Source organism: Gracilinanus agilis, chromosome 2 (genome assembly GCF_016433145.1).
Source record: "Gracilinanus agilis isolate LMUSP501 chromosome 2, AgileGrace, whole genome shotgun sequence".
Taxonomy (NCBI): Eukaryota; Metazoa; Chordata; class Mammalia; order Didelphimorphia; family Didelphidae; genus Gracilinanus; species Gracilinanus agilis.
In genome coordinates, this window is record NC_058131.1 from 470,594,610 (window position 1) to 470,618,263 (window position 23,654).

The following is a 23,654-nucleotide window of genomic DNA, read 5'->3' on the forward strand; positions in this document are numbered from 1 at the left end:
GTATTGACTGAGTCATATGTACTTTTACGTATAGTTACTGAGGGAACTTGTTTTGTTTGACTATGTGTATTTGTTATAAGGAATTTGTTTTTCATTTCTTGCCCCCTCTCCCATAAGATGTGGGGGCTGGTAAGAAGAGAAAATAATTTCTGTTAAATTTTTAAAATTCTGTTAATTTTTTTAATGTGAAGAAACATTTAATAGGGAAAAATGACTCCTTTGAATGCTGTAAAAAATATATTGCATTGAATGTCATTGTTGAGGCAGCTAGGATGATGGTATCATTGAAAGTAGTAGGGAAGGGACAGCTAGGTGGCTCAGTGGATTGAGAGTCAGGTCTAGAGATGAGAGGTCCGGGGTTAAGTCAGACTTTCTAGATGTGTGATCCTGGGCAAGTCACTTAATTCCAACTGCCTAACCCTTAATGCCTTGGAAACAATACACAATATTGATTCTAAGACAGAAGGTTAAGAATTAAAAAAAAAAAGAAAAACATATACCTTTGAAAGTCTGATTTAAGTTATATGTGCAGATATTTTTAAAGAGTTAAATTCATTTTTAACATCCCAGTGTTTTTTTTGACTGGCTGCAAGGTTTTAGTTTTAGTTTAGTAGCCATTGAATACTATTAGTAAATAATATTGGTTCCTTTGATGTTCGAGGAGCATGGATTATTTTTGACATTATGTTAAATAAATAGTGGCCAAAATGCATTCTCTTTATTCCAACTTTGTTGAATCTTCTAATTTTATCACAACCCCTTATAGAATTCCACCAAAACCAGTAAGTCTCAATTCTCGCCCTTATTATCTGTAGTAAGTGATACTGTTGGTCGGTCTCTCCTGGATATTTTTTCTTCTCTGGGTTTTAATGACATTGGTTTCACCTAGTTCTCTTTCTACTTGTTTGATCCCTCCTTCTCAATCTCCTTTGGTGATTCATCATCATGTCATGTTCACTAACTGTGGGTATACCTTAAGACTGTGTCCTGTGTCTCCTTTTTTCTTTTTTACTTGGTAATCTCATCAGCAACACATCAGTGTTCAATTACCAACTCTATGGAGATGACTCCTGGCTCTATACGTACGGTTTCATTTTTCTCCTGAGCTGTAATCCCAACCTGAATTTCCTGTTGGATGTTTTAAAGCAGATGGAGCATAGGATCTTACCATCCCTAACTTCTCATTCTCTCTTACCCTGCATATTCAATCAGCTGACAAATCTCATCCTTTCTATGATGTTTATAACATTTCATGCATGTGTCCCTTACTACTCACACAGACACTTCCTCTATTTGGCCTTCTCATCTGAAATCTCTCTACATTTCATTCTGTCCTTCATATGTAGCCACTAGAGTGATTTACCTAAAGTACAAGTTAGACCAAGTCACATCCTTACTCAAACTCCAGTGGCTCCATTACTTCTAAGATCAAATAAACACAAACTCCTCTGTTTGTCTTACCAACTGGATTCTTTCTACCTTTTCTGTCTTACAGAACTTACTTACATCACTACCCTTCATTCATTCATTCTGTGATGCAGCTAAATTGGTCTACTTGCTATTCAGCACATATGAACCCTTCATTTCCAATCTTCTTAACTTTGCCCTGGCTATCTTCACCTCCACCTCTTGGAATCTCTGGTTTCCTTCAAGATTCAGTTCAAGTGCTACCTTTTATATGAAACTTTACTTGATTTCTCATAATTGCTAGTGAGCTCCCTTCCAAAATAATCTGGCATTTGTTTCGTACATATTTTGTGAACACAAACACACACACACAGCTACTGTTTCCCCCACTAGAATCAATGCTCATTGAGGGAAGGAAGTGACTGTTTCTCTTGTCTTTGTATCTATAGGACCTAGCATACTGTTTGACACATTGTAAGCCCTTAATAAATGTTTAATAAAGTGATTTTTTGATTCACATAAAAAGGTGATATAATTCCTATATAGCGCTAAAATATACTTACAGTTTCCTTTAATAAATTAATCAGGGATGACAGATCTCATAAAATGAGGCTGCCAGTTTGCTGTAGAGTGAGCAGGCTGAGAAAGAGAAGATGTAGATTCTAGTCCTTATTCTGTGACTAGCTAAGACCTTCAATTTCCATATCTATAAAATGAGGGAGTCGGACTAGATACAACTAAGGTTGCTTCCTGCTATAAGATTCTGATTCTTAAAACAGTGTTAAGACTAATGTTAAGGGGGAAGCTAGGTGGTTCTGTGGATAGAGACAGGCCTAGAGATGGGAGATCCTGGGTTCAAATTTGAGTTTAGCACTAACCCCTATTGCCCAGCCCTTATTGTTATTCTGCCTTGGAACCAATACACAGTATTGATTTTAAGATGGAAGGTAAGGGTTTAAAAAGAAAAAAAGACTAATGTTAAGCTAAGTTACTATAAAAATACTGAAATTCCTATGAATCAAATTCTTAAGAAAAAGTATGCAAATAAAAAATCTGATTTAAGCCTGTTTCTTAGAAAAAGAATGTCCAACCTGATTGATCCAATTACATGCAAAATCTTCTCTCCATCTAATGGGTAGTCTACATCTGGGGGTGGTGAAGGTCGCTAAAAATATAAGTGATAGAAGCATTAGAAAAGAGGTAATGACCTCTAATCTTTGAACAAATAATAAATGTGAAGTTCAAGCTCACCTCGGCACTGCCATCAATGTTGAATTTTGCTGCCTGCATTTTGAGCCCCCGTTGTAGGTCACTCACAAAACAAGTACGTACTTAACAGAAAATAAGAGTGTTGTGGTAAAAATGGTGAATCAGTCTTGTGCTTTGTGATACATCAAATACAGACAAAATGTCATTCATTTGAACTCTCTGCAAGTATATCTGGCACATTTATCTAACTCTCCTACATTTTCAGTACTTTTTTATTTATTGTTTTATTTTCATGACAACAATCTGAAGTTAGTTTCAGATAATGTTCTATCACTGAAATACTCAGATTTTAAAAAAGAATTTGATTATAGTTGGATATTAAGTGCATGCACTGAAAATTTAAAATATGGCATTTTGGAAAGTGACTGGACTTAATAGTTGATACCTGGGTTCCAATTCTATTATTACCTGTGGAAACCCAAGCAAGTCATTTAGATTCACTAGGCTTTGTCTCCTTTATAAAATAAGTAGTTGGACTAAATGAACTTTAAGATCCCTACCACCTTCAAATTATAAAAAATGCATAGCTATGTAATGTGGTATGGTTGGGAGTCAAGAAATCTCTACCATTTTAACTAGTTATGTGCTTTTTTGGTAAGTCGCAAACTCTGGGCAGAATATGAGCTCTGGAGTCAGATCCTGGGTTCAAATTCCACCTCTGATGCTTACTGGCTGTGTGACCTTAGGCCTATGTTTCTTCATCTGTAAAATGAGAGATTAAACCAGATGACCTCTGAGGTCCCATTCAGCTCTAAATCTATGATCTTATGTTACTCACCTGTAAAATGAAAATTTTGGATTACATTATCTATTTAGTTGTCATTTGTCCCTAAAATTTGACCATTCTATGACTATCCATATATTTAGTATATATCTTATTGTATCCCAGATCATTCATATCATATCAGGTTTCTCTAAAACTTCCAAAACATGTAATTTCATTAACTTGAGTGCTCCCTCCATTGATAAGAGATCAAAAGTCCTCCACACTAAGGTGATTCTGCCACCCAATGGCCAACTTTCAGGTGATAGGCCTCTTCAAAAATAGTTTGGCCTTTGAATGACAATCTTTTGCTAGGCTCTACTTGAAGCCTGTTCATTCTGATAGGACATGACAAAGCTTGAGAATTCTTGGCAGAGCTTTCAAGAATCTTGGACCATTTCAAAACATGGTAAGGCTTTGTTGTACACAGAAGATAAATTATTTAGAGAAATACTTTACACGCTTTTATTTTTCAATGAATCAGAGTCAATCACAGAAAAAATTTGGTTAAATTCTGATAAAATGTACTATTAATAAAACTGAAAGGTGAAATAATTTTTAGTATATTGGCAATGCTAACGTAAATAGGACTCTAAAAACTTGGGCCAAATCCCATATTCTTGAATAAAGAGCCAATGAAATGACGGTATACAATTCATGTAACATCTTATACACTAAGCCAATAAAAATAAAATAAAGAAAAAAGAATAATGAAATGCTAAACATTAATACAATACTTTAAGAAACAAACTGTCATTATGAGTACAGTTCATATCTTTATCTAATAAGAACAATTGTTCTTTAAAGTGGTAGCATGTGCTGTATATTGCCGGAAGCCATTGAGGCTGTGATGTTTAGCAAGGCTACTCACAAGCTCTGACAATCCAGCACGGCAGGTTGTCAGGAGGATGGAAATTCCACACTCAGTTTCTCCTATGTGACTCTTTTTACAGTGACATTCACTTGCATTGAAACTATTGCAATCAATATCCTTATTTGGCTCAAAAGAGACACAGAAAAACAATACAGGTTCATGGCAAGAACAATCACAGCCACAGACTACCCACTATCCCAAAATAAACCCCTGTACAACCCCCTAGAGTATAGACATTTCCCCTAGAATCAGCTCAGCAAAAAACCAGCAGTTAGTGAGTTAATGCAAGTTTCTAAAGTTCCCAGCAAGAAAATACCTGGCCTGAGTTTGTTCCCAAACTCCCACAGACCAAAGAAACAGTGAAACAAACACAAGGAAAATAAGGGAATGACAAATTAGCTCAGAATCACCCTACCAGAACTGCATTCTTATTAACCCTATAGCAGAAAGAACAGCATGGGAACAAAATTTGGACCAGACTTTACTGTATCTTATTAGATGTAATCAACTACCATAACTATCTCCTTGATTTATGATGGGAATGAATAGTATAATGTAACTATATACATGATTTAATTAGTTAAAATATAATTAACTATTATGCTTAGCTAGGAACTAATGTTCTTGTACCTTACGGATGGCTGAAAAGAATAAGTTCCAACTAAGCCATGCTGTAATGAATAATTTTTGACAAGCTTGTTTCTTTGTTTAACCACAGTAAGATAATTAGTAAATGCCGATCATATGATGTTTCAAAAGTTAATATGTGATTTTGCATGTATGGGAAAATCAAAACCTGTATGAGATCATAAAGAAAAAAAGAGTATAAAAATAAAAATCTAGATGGCACTAGAGGGAACAACCTCTGCAATTTGACTTGCACTCTGGCTAGTTTTCACTTCATTTTTTGCCACGCCATCCCACCTCCAGAGACCCAACCAAGCGAAGAGTGGGCTCTTCGCAGTATATATTATTCTTTTTCTGAGAAAATTATATATTTTTAGATTTATTTATACATATGTATGCATGTGGGCATGTTTACCCACAAATATTATGATACTTGAATTCAAATTAACATTTTAGGACAGGAAAAAAAAACTGAGTTTAAACAAGTATAAAATATTACCTTTAATGTCTTCTAAGATAACTTCTGGAATTGAACCTAAAAGATTAATTATATTTAGAATGAAGAACTATAATACTTAAGAATGAAACTTACTGAATTATATTTATATTTCTAAACATAGTATTACAACTGCAAATATTATAAAAATTATAAAAAAGCCAAATGGAAAAAATAACCATTTTGGTAAGGAAAATATGCATAATGATAAACTGTACTTGCCAGCTCTTAAAATTTATCAGTTATTATCCCTGGTGCCCCAGCAGATATCTAATAAAATGGTCTTGTGTTCATACATTTAGTAAATTTAAAAAAATCTTCATTTTTCTAAGGTTGATTTGCACAACATTGCAATAATATTTATATTTTTATATAAAATATAAATTTTATATTTTAATCTGGAGCTAATTTTTAGCCATTTTTGTGTCATCACACCCCCCATCCCCAAACAAAATGAAACAACCCTATCTTCTAAGAATTAGTTCTAAGATAGAAGAGTGGCATGGGTTAGGCAATTGGGGTTAAGTGACTTGCCCAGGGTTACAAAGCTAGGAAGTGTCTGAGGTCAGATTTGAGCAAGATCTTCCTGTCTCCACATCTGACACTCTATCCACTACAGCTATCTAGTTGCCCACATGGACCTTTTTTAGTAGTATGATGAAGCTGAAGGACCCCTCCTCAGAATGTTTTTAAAATGCATGAAACAAAATAGATAGCATTTCAAAGAAACTAACAGTGAAAAAGAGTTATCAAATATTTAAAAAAACAAGCGCATGGTCCCAAATGAATAATCCCTGGTCTACAGAATTAACAGTGCCTTCACTTTAATGGTGACAACAATAAGAAGATACATATGAGAAATAAGCATAAAAGCATTTATGTCATGCTTAGTTTAATTTAAACATTTCTTACTCATTACTGATGGGAGACTCTGTCCATTAGAAGCACCTATATCAACAGTACATTGCTCCAATAGCTGAGTTTCCAACTCCCTGAAGGTTTTAAAAATAAAGTTAGTGATACAAATAAGTACACTGTAATAATGAATATCCTAAGCTTAATTTAATATTTCTTTTGAACACCAGATGATGCAAAAAATCTAAAAGATATTTTATATCATTGTGCTATGCATTTTGATTATTAGAATATCTTCTTGTTTATAAAGAGAAGAGCACTGGAATTGAGGGGAATTAACACAATTAAAATAATTTCCATATTAGGGAGCTTTCCAAAGAACAACTAAACATGTTTTTATGTCATCAGAGAACAATCAATTTCCCAGAAAACTTACTTGTGAATGGCCTTTCCTCCTAGGGGGAGGGCTCCCCAACAATTGAGAATTGGTATTCCTTCATATATCTAGAAAGTAGTCAAGGAAATCTTATGACATTAATAGAAATAAAATATAATTTGCCTACATGTTTCATCAGGATTCTCAATGAACAACTGGCTTAAATTTTTTATTATTCTTGTGAGAGGTAGCAATAGTATCATGGCCAGAGGGCCAGTCAGGAAGACCTGAGTTCAAGTCCTATCTCTGACATGTACTGTCTATGAGAGCACAAAGAAGGCATGTAACTTCCCTGGAGCCCTAGTCCGCTTCTTAGGACTATAAGTTACAGAATGGTTGTTGAGCTGTAGCAGTGGAGGAGCTGGCATAATTAGATTTCCCTACACTGATGAAGCCACAGGTCTACTATTTCTTTTCAAAGGAGGCATATTCCCCAGCTGGAAGAACCCTTCCCTTTCTCGACCTCTTATACCACTTCATATTTATTGAATTTTCAGTCTACTGAGAATAGGTGCTTGTTTTCTTGGCTATCAGCTCCATGATGACAATGACCACTTGTTTTTTATTTGCATCTCAAATTGCCAAAGGCACATCGTGTTTCATAATAGGTGTTCTATGTTGGGGGGAATATACGAATGAGATCAAGAGGTTCTTCCTCTTGTTCTTAAGAGAAAAGGCCAAAGGCTGCTAATTTCTCTATGAGAGAAACCTAAGGAAAATGCATGCTAAACCTTCTTTAAGGATCTTCTTTGGGCTTAAAATATATCAATGAGATCCTTCAAACTACAAAAACAACAAGATAATTTCTAATGTCTCTTCCATCTCAGAACTGATGATCCTCTGACCTACAGGATTCTATGAACAAATGATAACTTTTACTCTTTTCCTAATAAGAAATCACTCTCTAGTAAATTAAATGTTCTATGAACTCAGCAGACACCACTATTATATATTCCTATATTATTGCATATCCACAGAGTAACCATACAGTGAGAAGCATCTACAGTAAACAATTAAAGTTAGTTAAAAATGTATTAGTAGCATTTCCCTCGAGTAGATCTGAGTTTGCTGACAACAAAAGATACAGGTAACACCATGCTTTCTCTATATCCGCAGTCTAATACTATGGCAGAATTAATCCCAAGTGTCAGAAGAGACATCAGATGACTAGGAGCAAGCAATACAGATGGAACCTAAAGAAGAACAAAGAAAACAAAAAACCCCATCCAGAATGAGTTTCAATATGAAGAGGTTCCTTTACAAATGGATCTGTGACCAGTTCATTTTTATAGATGAGGAAACTGAGGCAAACAGGGTCACACAGCTAGTAAGTATCTGAGGCCAGATTTGAACTCAGAAAGATGAGTCTTCCAGACTCCAGGCCCAGCGCTGTATTTTCTGCACCACCTTACTGCCCAAATGTAAAGGGTTATTTTTCTTGGCACCTTAATGGGTAGGGGAAGGGAGAAAATCTAGAAAGGAAAATAAGGTAAAACTGAATTATGATTCTTAAAATGATATTTATAATATAGTCTTAATTCATTTAGGTATACTTGCTTAATTCATTTATGTATACTATTAAAAAAGGGTTATTACAAAGAAGAAAAATTACTTTTCTTAACCTTTAAGTTCTATCATAAAGAGTAATCACTAAAAAGCATATTTATGTATTCTCTCTTTTTTGGGAGGGGAGGTGGAAGGCTGAAGTAGGGCGATGTGTGTGAAAAGGGACATTTAAAATCCTCTATATTATGGTTCTGATCTGGCTTTTCCAGAGTTATTTAACATCCTTTAAAAATTTTCCTTGTATGAATTTAATAATCACCGCCACCAATAAAATATTTCAAAATATAAGGACCAGGAAGAGTCTCTTTCAATGCTAAAATTTGCTAATTTCATGAAAAGAATCCTAAACTTAAGGAAAAAAAAGCCAAATATACTTTTCAAATATTCTTTTTTTACATTAAATTTTCTCAAAATTAAGGAAAAACTTGGCATCACTCACAATTTTTTTTTTTTAAATCCTTACCTTCCATCTTGGAGTCAATACTGTGCATTGGCTCCAAGGCAGAAAAGTGTTATGGGTAGGCAATGGGGGTCAAGTGACTTGTCCAGGGTCACATAGCTGGGAAGTGTCTGAGGCCAGATTTGAACCTAGGACCTCCCATCTCTAGGCCTGGTTCTCAATCCACTGAGCTACCCAGCTGCCCCACTCACAATTTTTAATAGAAACTATTTTAAACTATATTTTAACTATATTTAAAGATTACATACAATGCAGTTAAAAATAAAAGTGACACATTGAATTCCTTAAATCCTCAATTCGAGAGACTAAGCTGTCTCTACCCTTATTTTATATGTGAAAATTGGGGAGTAATAGCACTCTCCCGCCACCCAAGTGTGTTTTAATTATACTGAGTTGCAAGGATCAACTAAGGATTTGTTGGCAGAAAAAAAAAAGATGGTACATCCTAAGCATTGAATATGTGGCAGACATAACAATTATTGGCTATATTTCTCTTATCTAGATAGGAATGTTGATATACAATAAAACTCTTCAAGACTTTAACAGGTAAAGAGCTAAGAAATTATAATTATAGTTTTACAAGTTTCTGACAGTTCAGGGGGAATAGGCTACTGTCTCCAGGTATGGACCCATGCATGGATTAAATTTCCCCCCCTCCTTTTGGAAAAATCTGGAGGTCTGGCTTAAACATTTAAATAATGAAAAGGTACTAACCTATTGTAAAAATGTTTAAAAAATCAGATATTTTTTGGTCCTTAAAAAAAGAATACAGGTCCCATCTAAAAGAGACTGAAGAAGTGAATCAATCTCTTTATAAACGGGAATAACTAAGATTAATACCCTTTTCTACTTTTAATTGAGGGACAGTATGCTGCAGTGATACAACAAAACTGTGTTGAGTTAATTTATCAAAAAAAGGCAATGAAAGGCATCATGAAATCATAACTCTGTTATCTCTTATCTCAAGCCTTTTGCTTGCTAATCTGCTTACTTAGCAAGAATTATAGCTTTTGTACCTTAACAAAGAAATTTCTCTGAATGGAAAAAAGAACTATTTAGTGGAACAGTCAGGTGATTTATAAGTGCACCTAATAATAAAATACTTTATTTTTACTTGTTAATGTAAAAATGTTCTCTCAACTAACTTGAAACTATTACTTTGAGGGAATTAATTTAAAAATCAATGTTAATTGGTTTGAGTGGTGGTTAAGTTTCAAAAATTGCTTAATGGGAAGGGATGGGAACAAGTATTTATTAAATGCCTACTATGTGCCAGGCACAGCACTAAGTATATATCTCATTTGTTCCCCCCATAACCCTGTGAGATAGGTGCTATTTTTATCACTTCCATTTTATAGATGAAGAAACAGAGGCAGGCTTGGTTTAAGACATTTGCCCACAGTCACACAGCTAGTTAAGTATCTAAGGCTGAATTTGAACTCATCTTCCTGACTCCAAAGTCGGGTGCTCTGTTTACTAAGTTATCTACCTTCCTAGGTTTGCTTTACATAATAGATAAAGCAGACATAAGTTTGTCCTAAAATCATATCCAAATCTCTATCATAATGTCATGAAACCAATTTCAATGTTATTTAACTGTCACTATGTAACTATGCCCTAAAGAGTTATTCCATTATGTTTTCATAATTAATAATATTAGGCAGGTTATTCATGTATTCACAATATTTCTGCAGTGACATTAAAGTTTAAAAATGCTTCTAGAGTATCAAACTAAAAGAATTTTACCTAGTATAGAAGAAATTTAAAAATAATTGGCAGGTAAATGTCAAGGTAAATTTGGCTCAAATATCCCTAATCCATGGGCTTAAAAACTTCCACCAAAACATGCATGCTCATCACAAGAAGGGTGGCCACAATTGTGGTTATTAGTTTCTTCAGCCACAGTAAGTTCTGAAGACTGTAGAGGGGACTACCTTAGTAGACCATACCAATGAAACTTTGAAATAATTAAATAATTCAGAAAGTCAGAATAGAAAGCATCAAGGTGATGGGTGATAAAAAGACCTTTAAAAAACTCACTAGGGGGCAGCTGGGTGGCTCAGTGAATTGTGAGCAAGGCCTAGAGCTGGGAGGTCCTGGGTTCAAACCTAGTCTCAAGACACGTCCTAGCTGTGTGACCCTGGGCAAGTCACTTAACTCCCATTGCCTACCCTTACCACTCTTCTGCCTTGGCACCAATAAACAGTATTGATTCCAAGATGGAAGATAAGGGTTTAAAAAAAAACCTCACTAAAAAACTTCAAATCACTGAGCACTCCTTTTGAATTAGAAAGAGTTTGAAAGTAGGCCAATAAAAACTAATTAAATCAAAAGTGTGCTAGTATTCCAAATTTTATAGTGTTGAACTGAAATAGGTAAATGAAGCAATCCTAAGGTAATCTTTTTTTTAAAGCAATGTATTTATTTCTGAAGAAAAAACCTTCAATTCATCTCTATCATTTATTCTACCAAATGATCTCACTTTGTGAAAACATTGCTCAATGTACAGTTAAAGAAAAAAATCAGTGTAACACTGTAAACAGTGGGAAAAAAAACCTCACTAAAGTTCTCTATTGTTCCTCTTTCAGAATTCTACTTCAAAATAATTTAAGTATTTAGTAAAAAAGTAGATACCTCAAAATATTTGAAAAGAACACGGGTGAGTGTTTCTCTGAAGTGGGAAGGACACAGTACAGATTCAATAACCACAACTCGGCGGTCTCTGGGATTCACTAAGAGATGTCTGAAAAAGAATGAAATTTATTTTTGAAAGCTTACAAAAATGCAATCTAAAAAATTGGTATTTTGAGATTTTTCTTCTATTAAGAAATTGATATGACTAATTTTTAAGACAGTTTATAACTAAATTAGCCCATGGGTGTAGACACAAAGAGACTTAGAAGAGCTGAGAAAAAATCTTGATTCATTTATACTTTAATTTAACAGCAAATACAAGCAACATGCAAAAGAGCTAAGTTCCCAGAATAGTACCTTTAGGCACTGAAGGACTTTAATTTTCCACTGCTATAGCCCCCAACCTCTACTATGAAGGGAGAAAAGTACATTTTCATAACTCTTCTCCAGACTAAAGTTTGATCATCATAATTAATGTACAATTTCATTTTCCTTTCCTTTATCTTGTTGGAGCCTATTTTGATTGATTTTGCTCACTTTGTTCTGCATCAGTACATAGATCACCCCAACCACCTCTAAACCCTCTCTGAGTTCTTTTAATTTTTTTCAATGCAATAATTACCTTCATTTAAGACATTTTGTTTTGCCATTTCCCAAATGATGAGCACCTACTTTGCTTTTCAAGTATTTTATTAATAGATAATATATACAATATTAAAATACACAAAATTAGTAAATACATAATAATAATTGTGTATTTATGCAATCTTTTTTCTGTATAGTTGGACTTGATCTTAGCTTTGTTGATAGCACATTAATATATTGTCTGTCTTCCCCGAATCCCTCAACATCGATTGTTTCCATCTTCTGTCATCTATGCCAATTGCTGGGTAAAAGAGAAAATCTCAGAGCTGTTTTGATTTGATGTTAGTAATTTGGTGCAATCTTTTATAGGATTAATAGCTTGTAGTTATCTTTTAGGAACTGTTGGTTTTAACCCCTTATCCACTGGAGACTGGCTCTTGATCTTTTACATCTAGTGATTCCCCATACATCTTTTACATAGGACTCTTAATCAGGGATATTTGATAAGTTCTTTTCCTGAGTAATAGCTTTTCTTCTTATTTTGGCTACATTGATTTTGTTTATGAAAAAGCTTTTCAATTTCTTATAATACAAATCGGCTACTTTTTTGGGAGTATGCTTTATTCCTTGTATAGGTAAGAATTCTCTCCCTAGCCATAGCTCTTTTACTTTTTAATAAAAAAAAATTTATTATATTGAAGTCTTATGTCTATTTTAAGCTAATTGTGGTGTATGGTTAAATATGCTAGTCAAAACCTAATTTATTTTAAATGACTTTTCAGTTTTCCCAGTTTTTGTCAAATAGGGAATTCTTCTCTAAGTAATTTGGGTCTCCTGGTTTAGTAAACTTGGGGTTATTGAGTTCAATTGATTCTTTTGATTTCTTGAACAAATTATTTTGTCCTATTGATCAAAACTTGTTTTTTTTAACCCTTATCTTCCATCTTAGAATTAATACTGGGTATTGGTTACAAAGCAGAAGAGTGGTAAGAGCTAGGCAATGGGGGTTAAGTGACTTGCCCAGGGTCACATAGCTAGGAAGTGTCTGAGGCCAGATTTGAACCCAGGACCTCCCGTCTCTGGGCCTGGCTCTCAACCCACTGAGCAACCCAGCTGCCCCACAAAATTTGCTTTTTAAAAGCCAGTATCAAATAGTTTGGCAACTCTTTTAATTAGCTTAGCTCAGGATTGATCAATTTTGTTAGTCCTTTCAAAGAAATAACTTTCCAATTTTGCTTAGTAATTGTTTATTATTTTGTTTTTAATTTTATCCAATTCTTCTCTAGTTTTCAAATTTTCGTCTTATGCTTATTTTGGGCTATTTTCTAGTTTTTTAAAAAAGTTGTTTACTTAGATCATTATTTGTTAGTGCATTAGCAATCATGGGGAACCTTTGAGATCTCCGAGTCTGACCTCCTCATTTTATGGATAAGGAAATATCAAGCAGAAGGAGATTAAGATATTTCTATTGAGGACTGCTGCAGTTGCAAGACAGAAATTTTCTTTTGGGCTCAAAGTTATTCTTTGACATAGTTAATTGTTTTTATGATTTAGTCTTTGACATATTCATTACTGAGGATGTCATTATTAAGCTTCCATTTGGATCTTTATCTTTTCCTAGTGTTCCTTGTATCATTGCATTATTATCTGTAAAAGATACTATTTAGAATACTTTATTACATTTATTTGTGATTTCTCTAGGTAAATTTCTTATTTTAAACTTAAAATGTAGAAACTTCATTTGTTTACAAGCTGGTTTATTAGTTCATTTTTCAAGCAAAGCAATCATTCACAAGCTTAAGATATCTAATAATTAAATTAGGAAGCAGGGAGTTTAACATTCTACTCAAATTTTTCTATAGGTGTCTTCAAGTACCCTGGGAAAAGGGGAGCTCCTTTATGCCCCCAATCCAACTTCGCAATTCTTTTTATTTACATTTCCAGTTGGCTACAGACCCAAATCTGTTAGAGAGATGGGAACTGGAATGGATACTTGGGGAGGGCAAATTTACTTCTAAAACTAGTGAATGTGACACAAAGCAACTAAATATTACTGGCAAATATGTTCATGGATTTATAAAGAAAGATAACTGATCACAAAAGATGCTAATGAAAAGAAAAAAAGCACCTCTTACCTGAAATACAATATGTGGATGAATTCCTTTAGATAAGCATACAATTCTTCTGTATTAATATTATATTGAACAACTTTAATAGGCTGAAAAAAATTAAAATGTAATTATTACCTTATCTATAATTCAAAACCATTTGTTTTGTAGATTTGAAAGATACTTTCATTTAGCCATGAAATTCTTAGATACTGTTAAATGTATTCCTTGTTAACAAATATAAAAGACAATGTAAAACTTTTATTAAGTATTTAATACTTTTGTTAGTCAAAAGTAAAAAGTCAAAGAATTTAGAAAAGTACTAGAGAGAAGTCAGGGTTAAAGGGCTCAGCTGGTTACTAGTCATCAGGGTTTTCTTTTGTACCACAGTAACATTATAAAGCAAGTTTCCCATAATTTGAAAAACAATTCTATAGGGATTCTACTTATTTTTACACGATACTATAAATACTAATTACATTTTTAGCTTATGAATTTCTAGAAAATGAAGAAATCTCTACATGATTTTTAAAAAGTTTTCAGTCACATATTTTTTCACTTGGGAAGAGGAACCTATGCCAAAATATTTAGTTATCTACTTTGTAGTCTATTGTACTACTAAGTAGTTGTGATAAACCACATGGCTTATGAAAGGGAGCATTTGTTAAAAATTGAAGACTATTAACTGTGACCATAAACTTTTCCTTCAAAATTCCTCTGTCAAGTAGTGCAAATAATTTAGCCTAATTGTTATTTTCTGAAGCTGTAATTTAAATATTTTACAAGAAGACATTTATTTTATGTAGTTGTTCAAAGTACCTTGGACACTCCGATTTTCTTGATTACACTAGGGATTATACATCTTGGACCAGTTTCTCCTGCAAACCCACACCTGATAAGCATAAATACAAAATATTTTTCAACATTTTATATTGTCAAGATAATCAACTGTTTCTTAAAAAAAATGAGATGACAATGAGTATAGCATGCAAATCAATAATATTTCCTAAAGCCTATAAATACTATTTCTCTAATAATTTCAAGGAAGCATAAATCAAAGTTTTAAGATAATGTATCTGGCTATTTAACATCTGGTTCATTCATGTACAGACTTATAGAAAGTGAGTAGACTTCCACTGATTCTGATCTACACTTCTTACTTTACATTTTATTAAAGTTTTTTTACCTACAGAATTCCCTTCTGATTATCATCTAAGATGCTCCAATTATAGTTATATCTCTCTTCTCCATTCATTCTTCCTAAATTCTTGAAATGTTCTGCAGACCTCTTTTGTCTGTTTCATCTTGGAGTTACAAGAAATGGGTTTTTAATTTTGTATCTGATGCTGGATGTATTACACCAAACTACTCATTTAATCTCTTTGGACCACAATTTTTTCACTTGTAGAATGCAAATAATTGTACTACCCACCTCACAGTTGTAAGAAAAATTCTTTGTAAAACCTTAAATTACTATGAAAGACAAACAATTCTTTTTCCTTTCCTTTGATCTTATTATATTTTCTGATAACTTTTTCCTTCATCTTCTCTTTACCCATTCTTTACATGGTTGTCCTTCTTACTCTTCACACAATATTAATTGTAGGTTTTTGGACATAGTAAATACAGGAATTTGTTTTGCTTGACTGTGCAAGATTTTAAAGATTCTTTCTTTCCTCCCTCCCTTCCTTATTTCTTGAGAGAAAACTAAAAAACCAAAAACATTAACTTAAATTAATCCACCTTCTCTCAAATCAGGCTCTTGTTCTATAGAGTTTCTATAGAGACGATCATTCGGAAATGTATCAGATTACATGATTTCAATTACAACTTCATGAAATAACAGGTTTTTAGAGATAAAAGTAACCTAAGAAATAATTTATATTTAGATTTAAAAGCACCTGACATTTAAAGGACACTTTGCAGTTTTCAAAGCATTTATAAAGTAATGACATGTCATTTAAGCTTTAATATTCCAAACATGCATAACCAATTATTATCCAAGTTTATTTATTGGTAATCACTTCAGTAACTTGAATCTACAGATATAAGCAGTATAAAATCAGAAAATTACAAGTAAACATAGATTATACGTGGACATTTCTATTTATGTAGGTCACATGTGCAGGTGGTACATTAACCAGAAATACATGTAACTGAATGTTTTAAAATGCAGATATGTAAAATTACATTTAAAGAATATGAAGTGATGATCTACGTACTTCAAAAAAAATCTAATTTTGCTCATACTAGATGTGTGGAGTGAAATTCTGGTGGGGCTCGTTCTCCCATGAATCACTCTAATGAGTAGACAGGAGACTTGATGCTGACAGAGCTCACTTGGCTTTATTCAGAGGTGATGGGGGGTGGTGGCATAGAGTGAGGAACACTGTCTGTGCCTAGACAGCATCCTCCCAAAGGGGGGGGGGCAAGGGTGAGACAACACTACCTGCGCATAGGCAATATCCTCACAAGGGTGGGCATAGGGAGAGAGAAAGAGAGAAAGTGGCTCCATAGCTTGAGAGGTCTTAGAAACAGTGGGCCCTGAAGCCTAAGTTTACTCAGATTTTATAGGAATCTAACACCATGCTATCTCCACTTTCCCATCATCTATATCTTATTCTACCCTCCTTAATCCTTCTCAACACTTCTGAGTGTTTCCAAGCATATGGGATTATTCCTTAAATTTACAATTTTTAGTTGAGTCAGGTTTTAGGCCTTTTCCTATCAAGGATTTATCAGATTGCAACAATCAGGCTGAAATACTCTTTTGAAACATTTTCTTGGGCTATAGCATTGCTTAGGACTTGTATTTAAGATTATAATTTGTAAGGTTTGAGATTTCTCTAATAGGAATTAGGTCACCCCTGAACTTCTTTCAACAGAATAGAAAAAAAGGGGGGTCTTTAGCCACATTTGAGAAGAATATCAAAGGCCTATATTAATTTGGGGATGGGGTTTCTTTTACTCTTCCAAAGGAGAGATTGATATCTCCTACGTACCTAACTTCACTATTTTTCTATAGGAAGTTGCCAGTCTATGATTACTAATACTAATCAATATATGTTGGGGAATAATGCACAATTTTCATCCCACACACTAGAGATGTACACAGCTACAGGATTCAAGTAACAGGCAATAAGAACGCAAGAAATTAATACTGGTCAAAGAGAATGGGATATATATATATATATATTTTATATTTCACTGAAAATACATTTACTACATGAATAAAGAAAAAATCTATTAGGAACTTAGAAAAGAATTAAAAAATTTAAAGCCAATTACTCAATAGTTTTGTAGCATCTAAGTAACAGCAATGACATTACAAGAAGCTTCGCTTGCATTTTGCCAACTATTCTAAAGGACCTTGCAGACATGAAATGCAAAAATCTACTAGGCTCAGATTAGAATATGGAATATTTCTGAAACAATTAAGAAAAATACAATGAAAGATTTTTCTTCTTTATTGAAAGGAATCAAAATCTGTTGACAATTGTTTAAAGCTGGAAACTAATACATTTTCTTTTTTCCCCCATAATGCTTATCTCTATCTTATAGGAATTTCTATCTCTTACATAAAGAAATCGAAGCTCAGAGATTCTGACAACTAAAACTAGGGATTTCAGTTTAAACAGTTCTTAATCACATTTTATGCAAGATAATGTGTTAGGTACAGGGGATACAGAGATGAAATAAGAATTAGTTCTTGCCTTTATGGAGTTTACAATGCAAAACCAAAGAAAATATGTGAATGCAAATAACCACATGAGAATCTATGATTTTATAACAAGTGTAACAGAAAGGTCAAGACAAAATAGTTTTAGATATCTGAGAAGTTTCCTAATATACTGCTCCTTCTATCAAAACCATGCTGCTTTCAGACAACATTCTGAACTTTTGCTTTTTATTTAATTTTTTAAACCTTTATCTATTGTCTTAGAATCAATACTGTGTATTGGTTCCAAGGCAGAAGAGCAGTAAGGGTTAGGTAAAAGTAATTTGCCCAGGATCACACAGCTAGGAAGTGTCACATTTGAACCTGGAACCTCCCATCTCTGGTCCTGGCTCTCTATTTAGTGAGCCATCCAGCTGCTCTCTGAACTTTTATTTAAATCTTAAATTTAATCCTTTTCCTGACTAGTATTTTTGGCTACAGGTTCTACTTGGATTTATCACTGCTACCTAAAACAAAACTTACCATCTTCCTTCTAACCATTCTCATCTTCCTTATATTCCAATCAGCTATAGGGGCACTAGAATCCTCCAAATCCTCAGGGCATGAAATTTAGGTCTTTATTCACTTTCTTATCTTTATTTCATATATTATGGCAATTATTATCCCACTAATTCTTTTTATTTGTTCAAAAATTATTGCCAAAAATTTTTAGATTTTGAATTTCAAATTCTCTCCCTCTTAACCCCACTGAGAAGGCATGCAATATATAAATTATACATGTGAAATAATGCAAAACATATTTCTATATTACTCATAGTCTTAAAAAAAGCAAGGGAGAGAAAGTAGGAAAATTATCTTTCAATCTGTAATTAAGAGTTCATCAATTCTCTCTCTGGAAGTGGATAGTGTCTTTTCATCACGAGTCCTTTGAAATTATTTTGGATCACTATATCGATCAGGATAAATTTTTTAGTAATCATATTTCTTGAGTATATTGTTTCCATAGGGTCACTGCCATTGGGAATAGGCGTACCTCCATGGTTTCTGGCGAGGTCCCTTCTCCATTCTCTATTAACAATAAGGATTATTATTCTCAACAGTCACTTTCACTGTTCATTCAAGGATAATTTGGGGAATTTACACTACTGTATTAGGAGCTGTGGATGATTCAGAAATGAATAAGAAAACACTCCCTTGTTCCTAGGCATATGATAAAATGGAAACAATGTATAGCAAAAGACAGGAAGCTTAAGTTGGACTAGAGTTCCAAGTCAACTACTACCTGTAAAATACTTCCCATCTCTGGGTCTCAGTCTCTAAATTTAGAATATGAAGAGCTTGGACCAGATTATTTCTAAAGTTCCTCTTTCTCCTCCCCATCTTTAAAAAAAAAAACCCAAACTAAATCTTACTTTCTATTTGAGAATCAATACTAACTATTGGTTCCAAGGCAGAAGAGCATAAGGGATAGGCAATGGGGGTTAAGTGACTTGCCCAGGGTCATATAGCTAGAAAGTGTCTGAGGTAATATTTGAACCCAAGATCTCCTGTCTCTAGGCCTGGCCTAGAGCCACCTAGCTGCCCCATCTAACATCTCTTCTACCTTATGCATTTTAGGAACCAATATAGTTTCTATTCCCAATTTCTTTAGAAAAAGATCAAGAACTGAAGCTGCTTCATGTCACATAATCTCATCATCATGGGCTTCAAGCCCTCTAACAACTGTACTCTTTCTTGTTTTTTTTTTATATGCATACCATTAATTTTCCTTAAAAATCCTTTATGAAATGGCATAGCTGGGGTAGGCATAAAAATAATGACAAGATATTTGCTTTCATGGATGTTTAAGTCTAGCAATCCTTCATGTTCTGCCTCCCCTCGTTCCTTTACAGGAAGGAGCTGTAACATTCAAAGCTAACCTGCTTATCTTTGCCCCTGATTTTTTCCCTCTTGGCATTGGTTTAAAAAGCTTTTATCCACAGCATCCAGTATTGGTAGAGGATGAATAATTCGGGTCTTTCTTCTTTTTCTCCCCAATCGGTAAAGAGGGAAGGGGTTGAAGAGGGATGGAAGTGAGAAATCACTGAGGCATCTTTTTTATGCCAATGCAGAGATGAGAATAAAGAAAAACCAGAAACAAAAGCAAGCAGCTTAGTTCTGAAAGTTACAGGTTGAACTTACATAACTTAAAAAGAAAAGCAAGCTGAACACAACAGAAACCTGAAGTTTCATTTATAGTTCTGTTTTACCATGTATGTGGAAATAGTCATTTTGAGATGTTTTACGTTCAGAATAAAATTAGCCAAAAAGTAAATATTTGATGAACATCATCATCTAGCATTACAACTTGGTTTCTTCTTTCCTAAGAAAACTAGCCCAATGGAAAGGGAGGTGGGGGGGTTGGGATGAGGGTGTTTACAATCTTCTCAATTCCAGTGCTTTTCCTCCGCTAATTTCCTATTTATCCGGTAGACAATTTGCTTTGTATATATTTGTTTGCATATTGTTTCCCCATTAAATTGTAAGGTCCTTTAAGGCAAGACTTGTCTTTTGCCTCTTTTTGTATCCCCAGCGCTTAGCACAAGTGTGTGGCACCCAGTAGGCGCTTAATGTTTACTGTATCGAAAAATCAGTATTGCCATCCCCTATCCAAACGACTCCGAAGGCACCAATAATGCCAAAACCGGGGTAGGAGCGTAGCTCATTCCGTTTTCTTCCACCCTCGGGACCTATCCTTTGGTCCTCCTGTTCTAGCTTTCCCTAAAGCTGCTCATCCTCGGAGGGGCGCCGGGCCTGCTGAGAGATGTCGGGTCGCCCGTGGACCCCGAAATTAAAGTGGCGGAGTCCGCCCGACTCACTTGGTGAAGGCTTCACCCAAGTCGATCACTACCGCCGTTTTCTCCCCTCCGCTCCCCAGACCCTCGTAGAGCGGCATGTCTTCGAGGAAGGGCCAGCACCTAGTACCGGAGAGGGAGCTCCTCCCAGTAAGGAACAATGGCGCCCACTGAGACAGCTCGGAGGCAGGAAAGGTCCTTCGGCTGTCTCTGGCGCAGAGAATTTGCGTCATTCCAGAGGCCTTTCTTGTCACCAGCGCATAAAGAATTCGTATAACCGGGTCCTTTCACTTCCAGTGGAAGCCGGGCGTGGGTGATTTGCAGCAGGTGTTCTACACAGTGCCTGTCGGTAGCGGCTGCTAATTTCCAGACCCAGAGTGTTAAAATCAAGCAGGCAATGCCTTTGGGGGTCACCTACTTGTCTAAAGGTGGCTGAGTCCCGTTTACCAGAGTCCCCACGACTCCTTGGGCGTTGTATTTCCCCTTCGGAAGCTTCCCGTTGGGAAACTGGGAGTTCCGGTCTGGTGGGTAAAAACATTTTATAGACAGGGTCAAACAGCTTTTAATGCTATTATGTGTATTATTAGGGAAAAGAAAGAAATCCAATCCAGCATACTTGATGAGGGAAGTCATCTGTAATGGGAGCAAACTGCCAAGGTTTATATTTTGTAAATGTATGTATGTCTACATTCATGTCTATACATACATACATATAAACAATTTATGTATATGTTTTGTGTAATACGTATATACAGATACATTATATATACACAATTTATACACAATCACCAGGCATTTATTAGGTTTTTGTTATAGCATTTCAGCTTGAGAAGAAAAAACTGGGAGTTGCAGAGCAGATTTGAGGCTTTCTTCAATGTATGAATTTCGACAAAATCAATGCAACCAAGAGGGAAACAACACTTTGGGAATTTTTTTATTTTTTATTTTTTGGTAGTAAGTGCCTCTGACCAAAGCCTCATCTTTCAACTACATAGAGAACTGAGTCAAATTTATAAGAATACAAAGTATTCCCCAATTGACAACTGGTCAAAGGATATGAACAAAGAATTTTCAGATGAAATCAAAGCTTTCTTTAGTTATATGAAAAAATGCTCCAAATCATTATTAATTAGAGAAATGCAAATTAAAGCAACTCTGAAATACCACCTCATACCTATCAAACTGGCTAATATGACAAATAGGGGTAATGATAGAAGTTGGAGGAGATGTGGAAAAATTGGGACACTAATACAATCTTGGTAGAACCGTGAAGTGTGATCCAGCAATTCTCATGGAAATACATGGAGAGCAATTTGCAACCATGCCCAAAGGGCCATAAAACTGCATAGCCTTTGACTTAGCAATGCCACTGATAAATCTGTATCCTAAAGATATCAAAGATAGGGGAAAAGGATCTACTTGTACAAAAATATAGCAGCTGTTTTTGTGGTGCTGAAGAAATGGAAACTGAAGAGATATTTCATCAATTGGGGAAAGGTATATGATTGAGATGAGACATAATTGCACAATAAAAAATGATGAAAAATGATCACAAGAAAACTTGAAAGACTTATATGAAGTGATATAAAGTGAGCAGAACTAGGGAAATGATATACACAGTAAGAGCAATAATCTATGATGATCAAAAAAGGATATCCACCTTAACAGAAGGAATTGACAGAGACTGAATGCAGACTGAAGCATGCCATTTTTCATTTTATTCCCCTCTGAATTTTTCTCTAATGTAAATGATTTGTGTCTTTTTTCACATGATGAACATGGAAATATGTATTATATAATAACACATGTACAACCTATGTTGTATTACCTGCAGTCTTGGGGAGAGAGGGAGGGATGGGAAGGAGGGAGAGAACATAGATTGCAAAATGTAAAAAAAAAAACTATTAAAAATTGTATCAGTATGTATTCTGGAAAAATTTTAATAAAAATAATTTTGAAATTATCTTGTTTGTGTCTCCCTTTGAATTTCCTTTACCTTTAGTGTATTAAAAAAATACTTAAATGACACTTTTTTCCGTGGCATCATTATCACAGTATCTCTCTTCTCCCAATAACTACCCCACAAAAATTCCTCCCATGTAACAATAGGTAAGTAAAACAAATCTACACATTGGCCATATCTGAAAATGTGCATCTCTCTATGTGGGAAGATATAACCCATTTGTCAATTTCATGATAAACCCATTTTTTTAAATATATACCACCTTACCCTATAGCCCAGTATAATGATAAAAAATAATAAGCGCTGCTATAAATATAAATATTAGCATTTTAATTAAAGCCATGCTGATAGATAAAGTTATTAGATCACGCGCTTGTAAGCATTCAAAACTTGCCGCCTAGCCATAATTGTCTCCTGTCTCCTCCCGAGTCTGCTGGCCAAGAGACCACTCCCCCCAACCCAGGAGATTTAAACTCTTCTCTGCGTGGAGACGTAGGTGTCCCCATGCCCAAAGAACTGGAAACGGAAACCCGTTGGACCATGGGAAATGTAGTTTGATAATTTCCACGTGTCCATAGAAAATATATATACTTTTAGATAGCATCTCCCAAATTTCACTTTTACACCAGTGATTCCCAAAGTGGGCGCTGCAGTGATCCAGGGGGGTGGTGATGGCCACAGGTGCATTTATCTTTCCTATTAATTGCTATTAAAATTAAAACAAATTAATTTCCAGGGGGCTAAGTAATATTTTTTCTGGAAAGGGGGCAGTAGGCCCAAAAAGTTTGGGAACCACTGCTATAGCCTTGAGGTAAATTTGTTTAAATAACACAATTTTAATCTAACCAATTTAATGCACATTCCTTTGTTATACTCTGAGTCCATTATATATTCTTTTTTTTTTTTAAACCCTTGTACTTTGGTGTATTGTCTCATAGGTGGAAGATTGGTAAGGGTGGGCATTATATATTCTTTTGCTCAGGCTTTTTTGTTCCCCAGACCTTCACGAGGTTTGGTCAAAACCAAAACCAAAAAAATCTCCATCTGCATAGACTCCTAATCAAGTTTGAAAATTAAGGTAAACTGGGAGATCATGTC

General features: G+C 34.6%; 1 protein-coding gene across 2 annotated transcripts in view; it reads right to left on the minus strand.

The window, feature by feature from the left end:
* ACTR10 (actin related protein 10) overlaps positions 1-20,731 on the minus strand; it is a 30,143-nt gene extending 9,412 nt beyond the window's left edge. Inside the window, exons 1-10 of one of the 2 annotated variants that reach the window (XM_044662031.1) lie at positions 20,618-20,731; positions 14,900-14,972; positions 14,108-14,190; positions 11,388-11,496; positions 7,813-7,920; positions 6,728-6,795; positions 6,349-6,428; positions 5,440-5,475; positions 2,659-2,738; positions 2,499-2,572 (exon numbers count right to left, since the gene is read on the minus strand). In XM_044662031.1, coding sequence (XP_044517966.1) covers positions 2,499-2,572; positions 2,659-2,738; positions 5,440-5,475; positions 6,349-6,428; positions 6,728-6,795; positions 7,813-7,920; positions 11,388-11,496; positions 14,108-14,190; positions 14,900-14,972; positions 20,618-20,694 — 788 coding nt within the window. In that variant the 5' untranslated portion in view covers positions 20,695-20,731. The remainder of the gene's footprint in view (positions 1-2,498; positions 2,573-2,658; positions 2,739-5,439; positions 5,476-6,348; positions 6,429-6,727; positions 6,796-7,812; positions 7,921-11,387; positions 11,497-14,107; positions 14,191-14,899; positions 14,973-20,617) is intronic. The other variant, XM_044662032.1, reaches the window with a different exon arrangement.
* Positions 20,732-23,654: the final 2,923 nt, after the last annotated feature.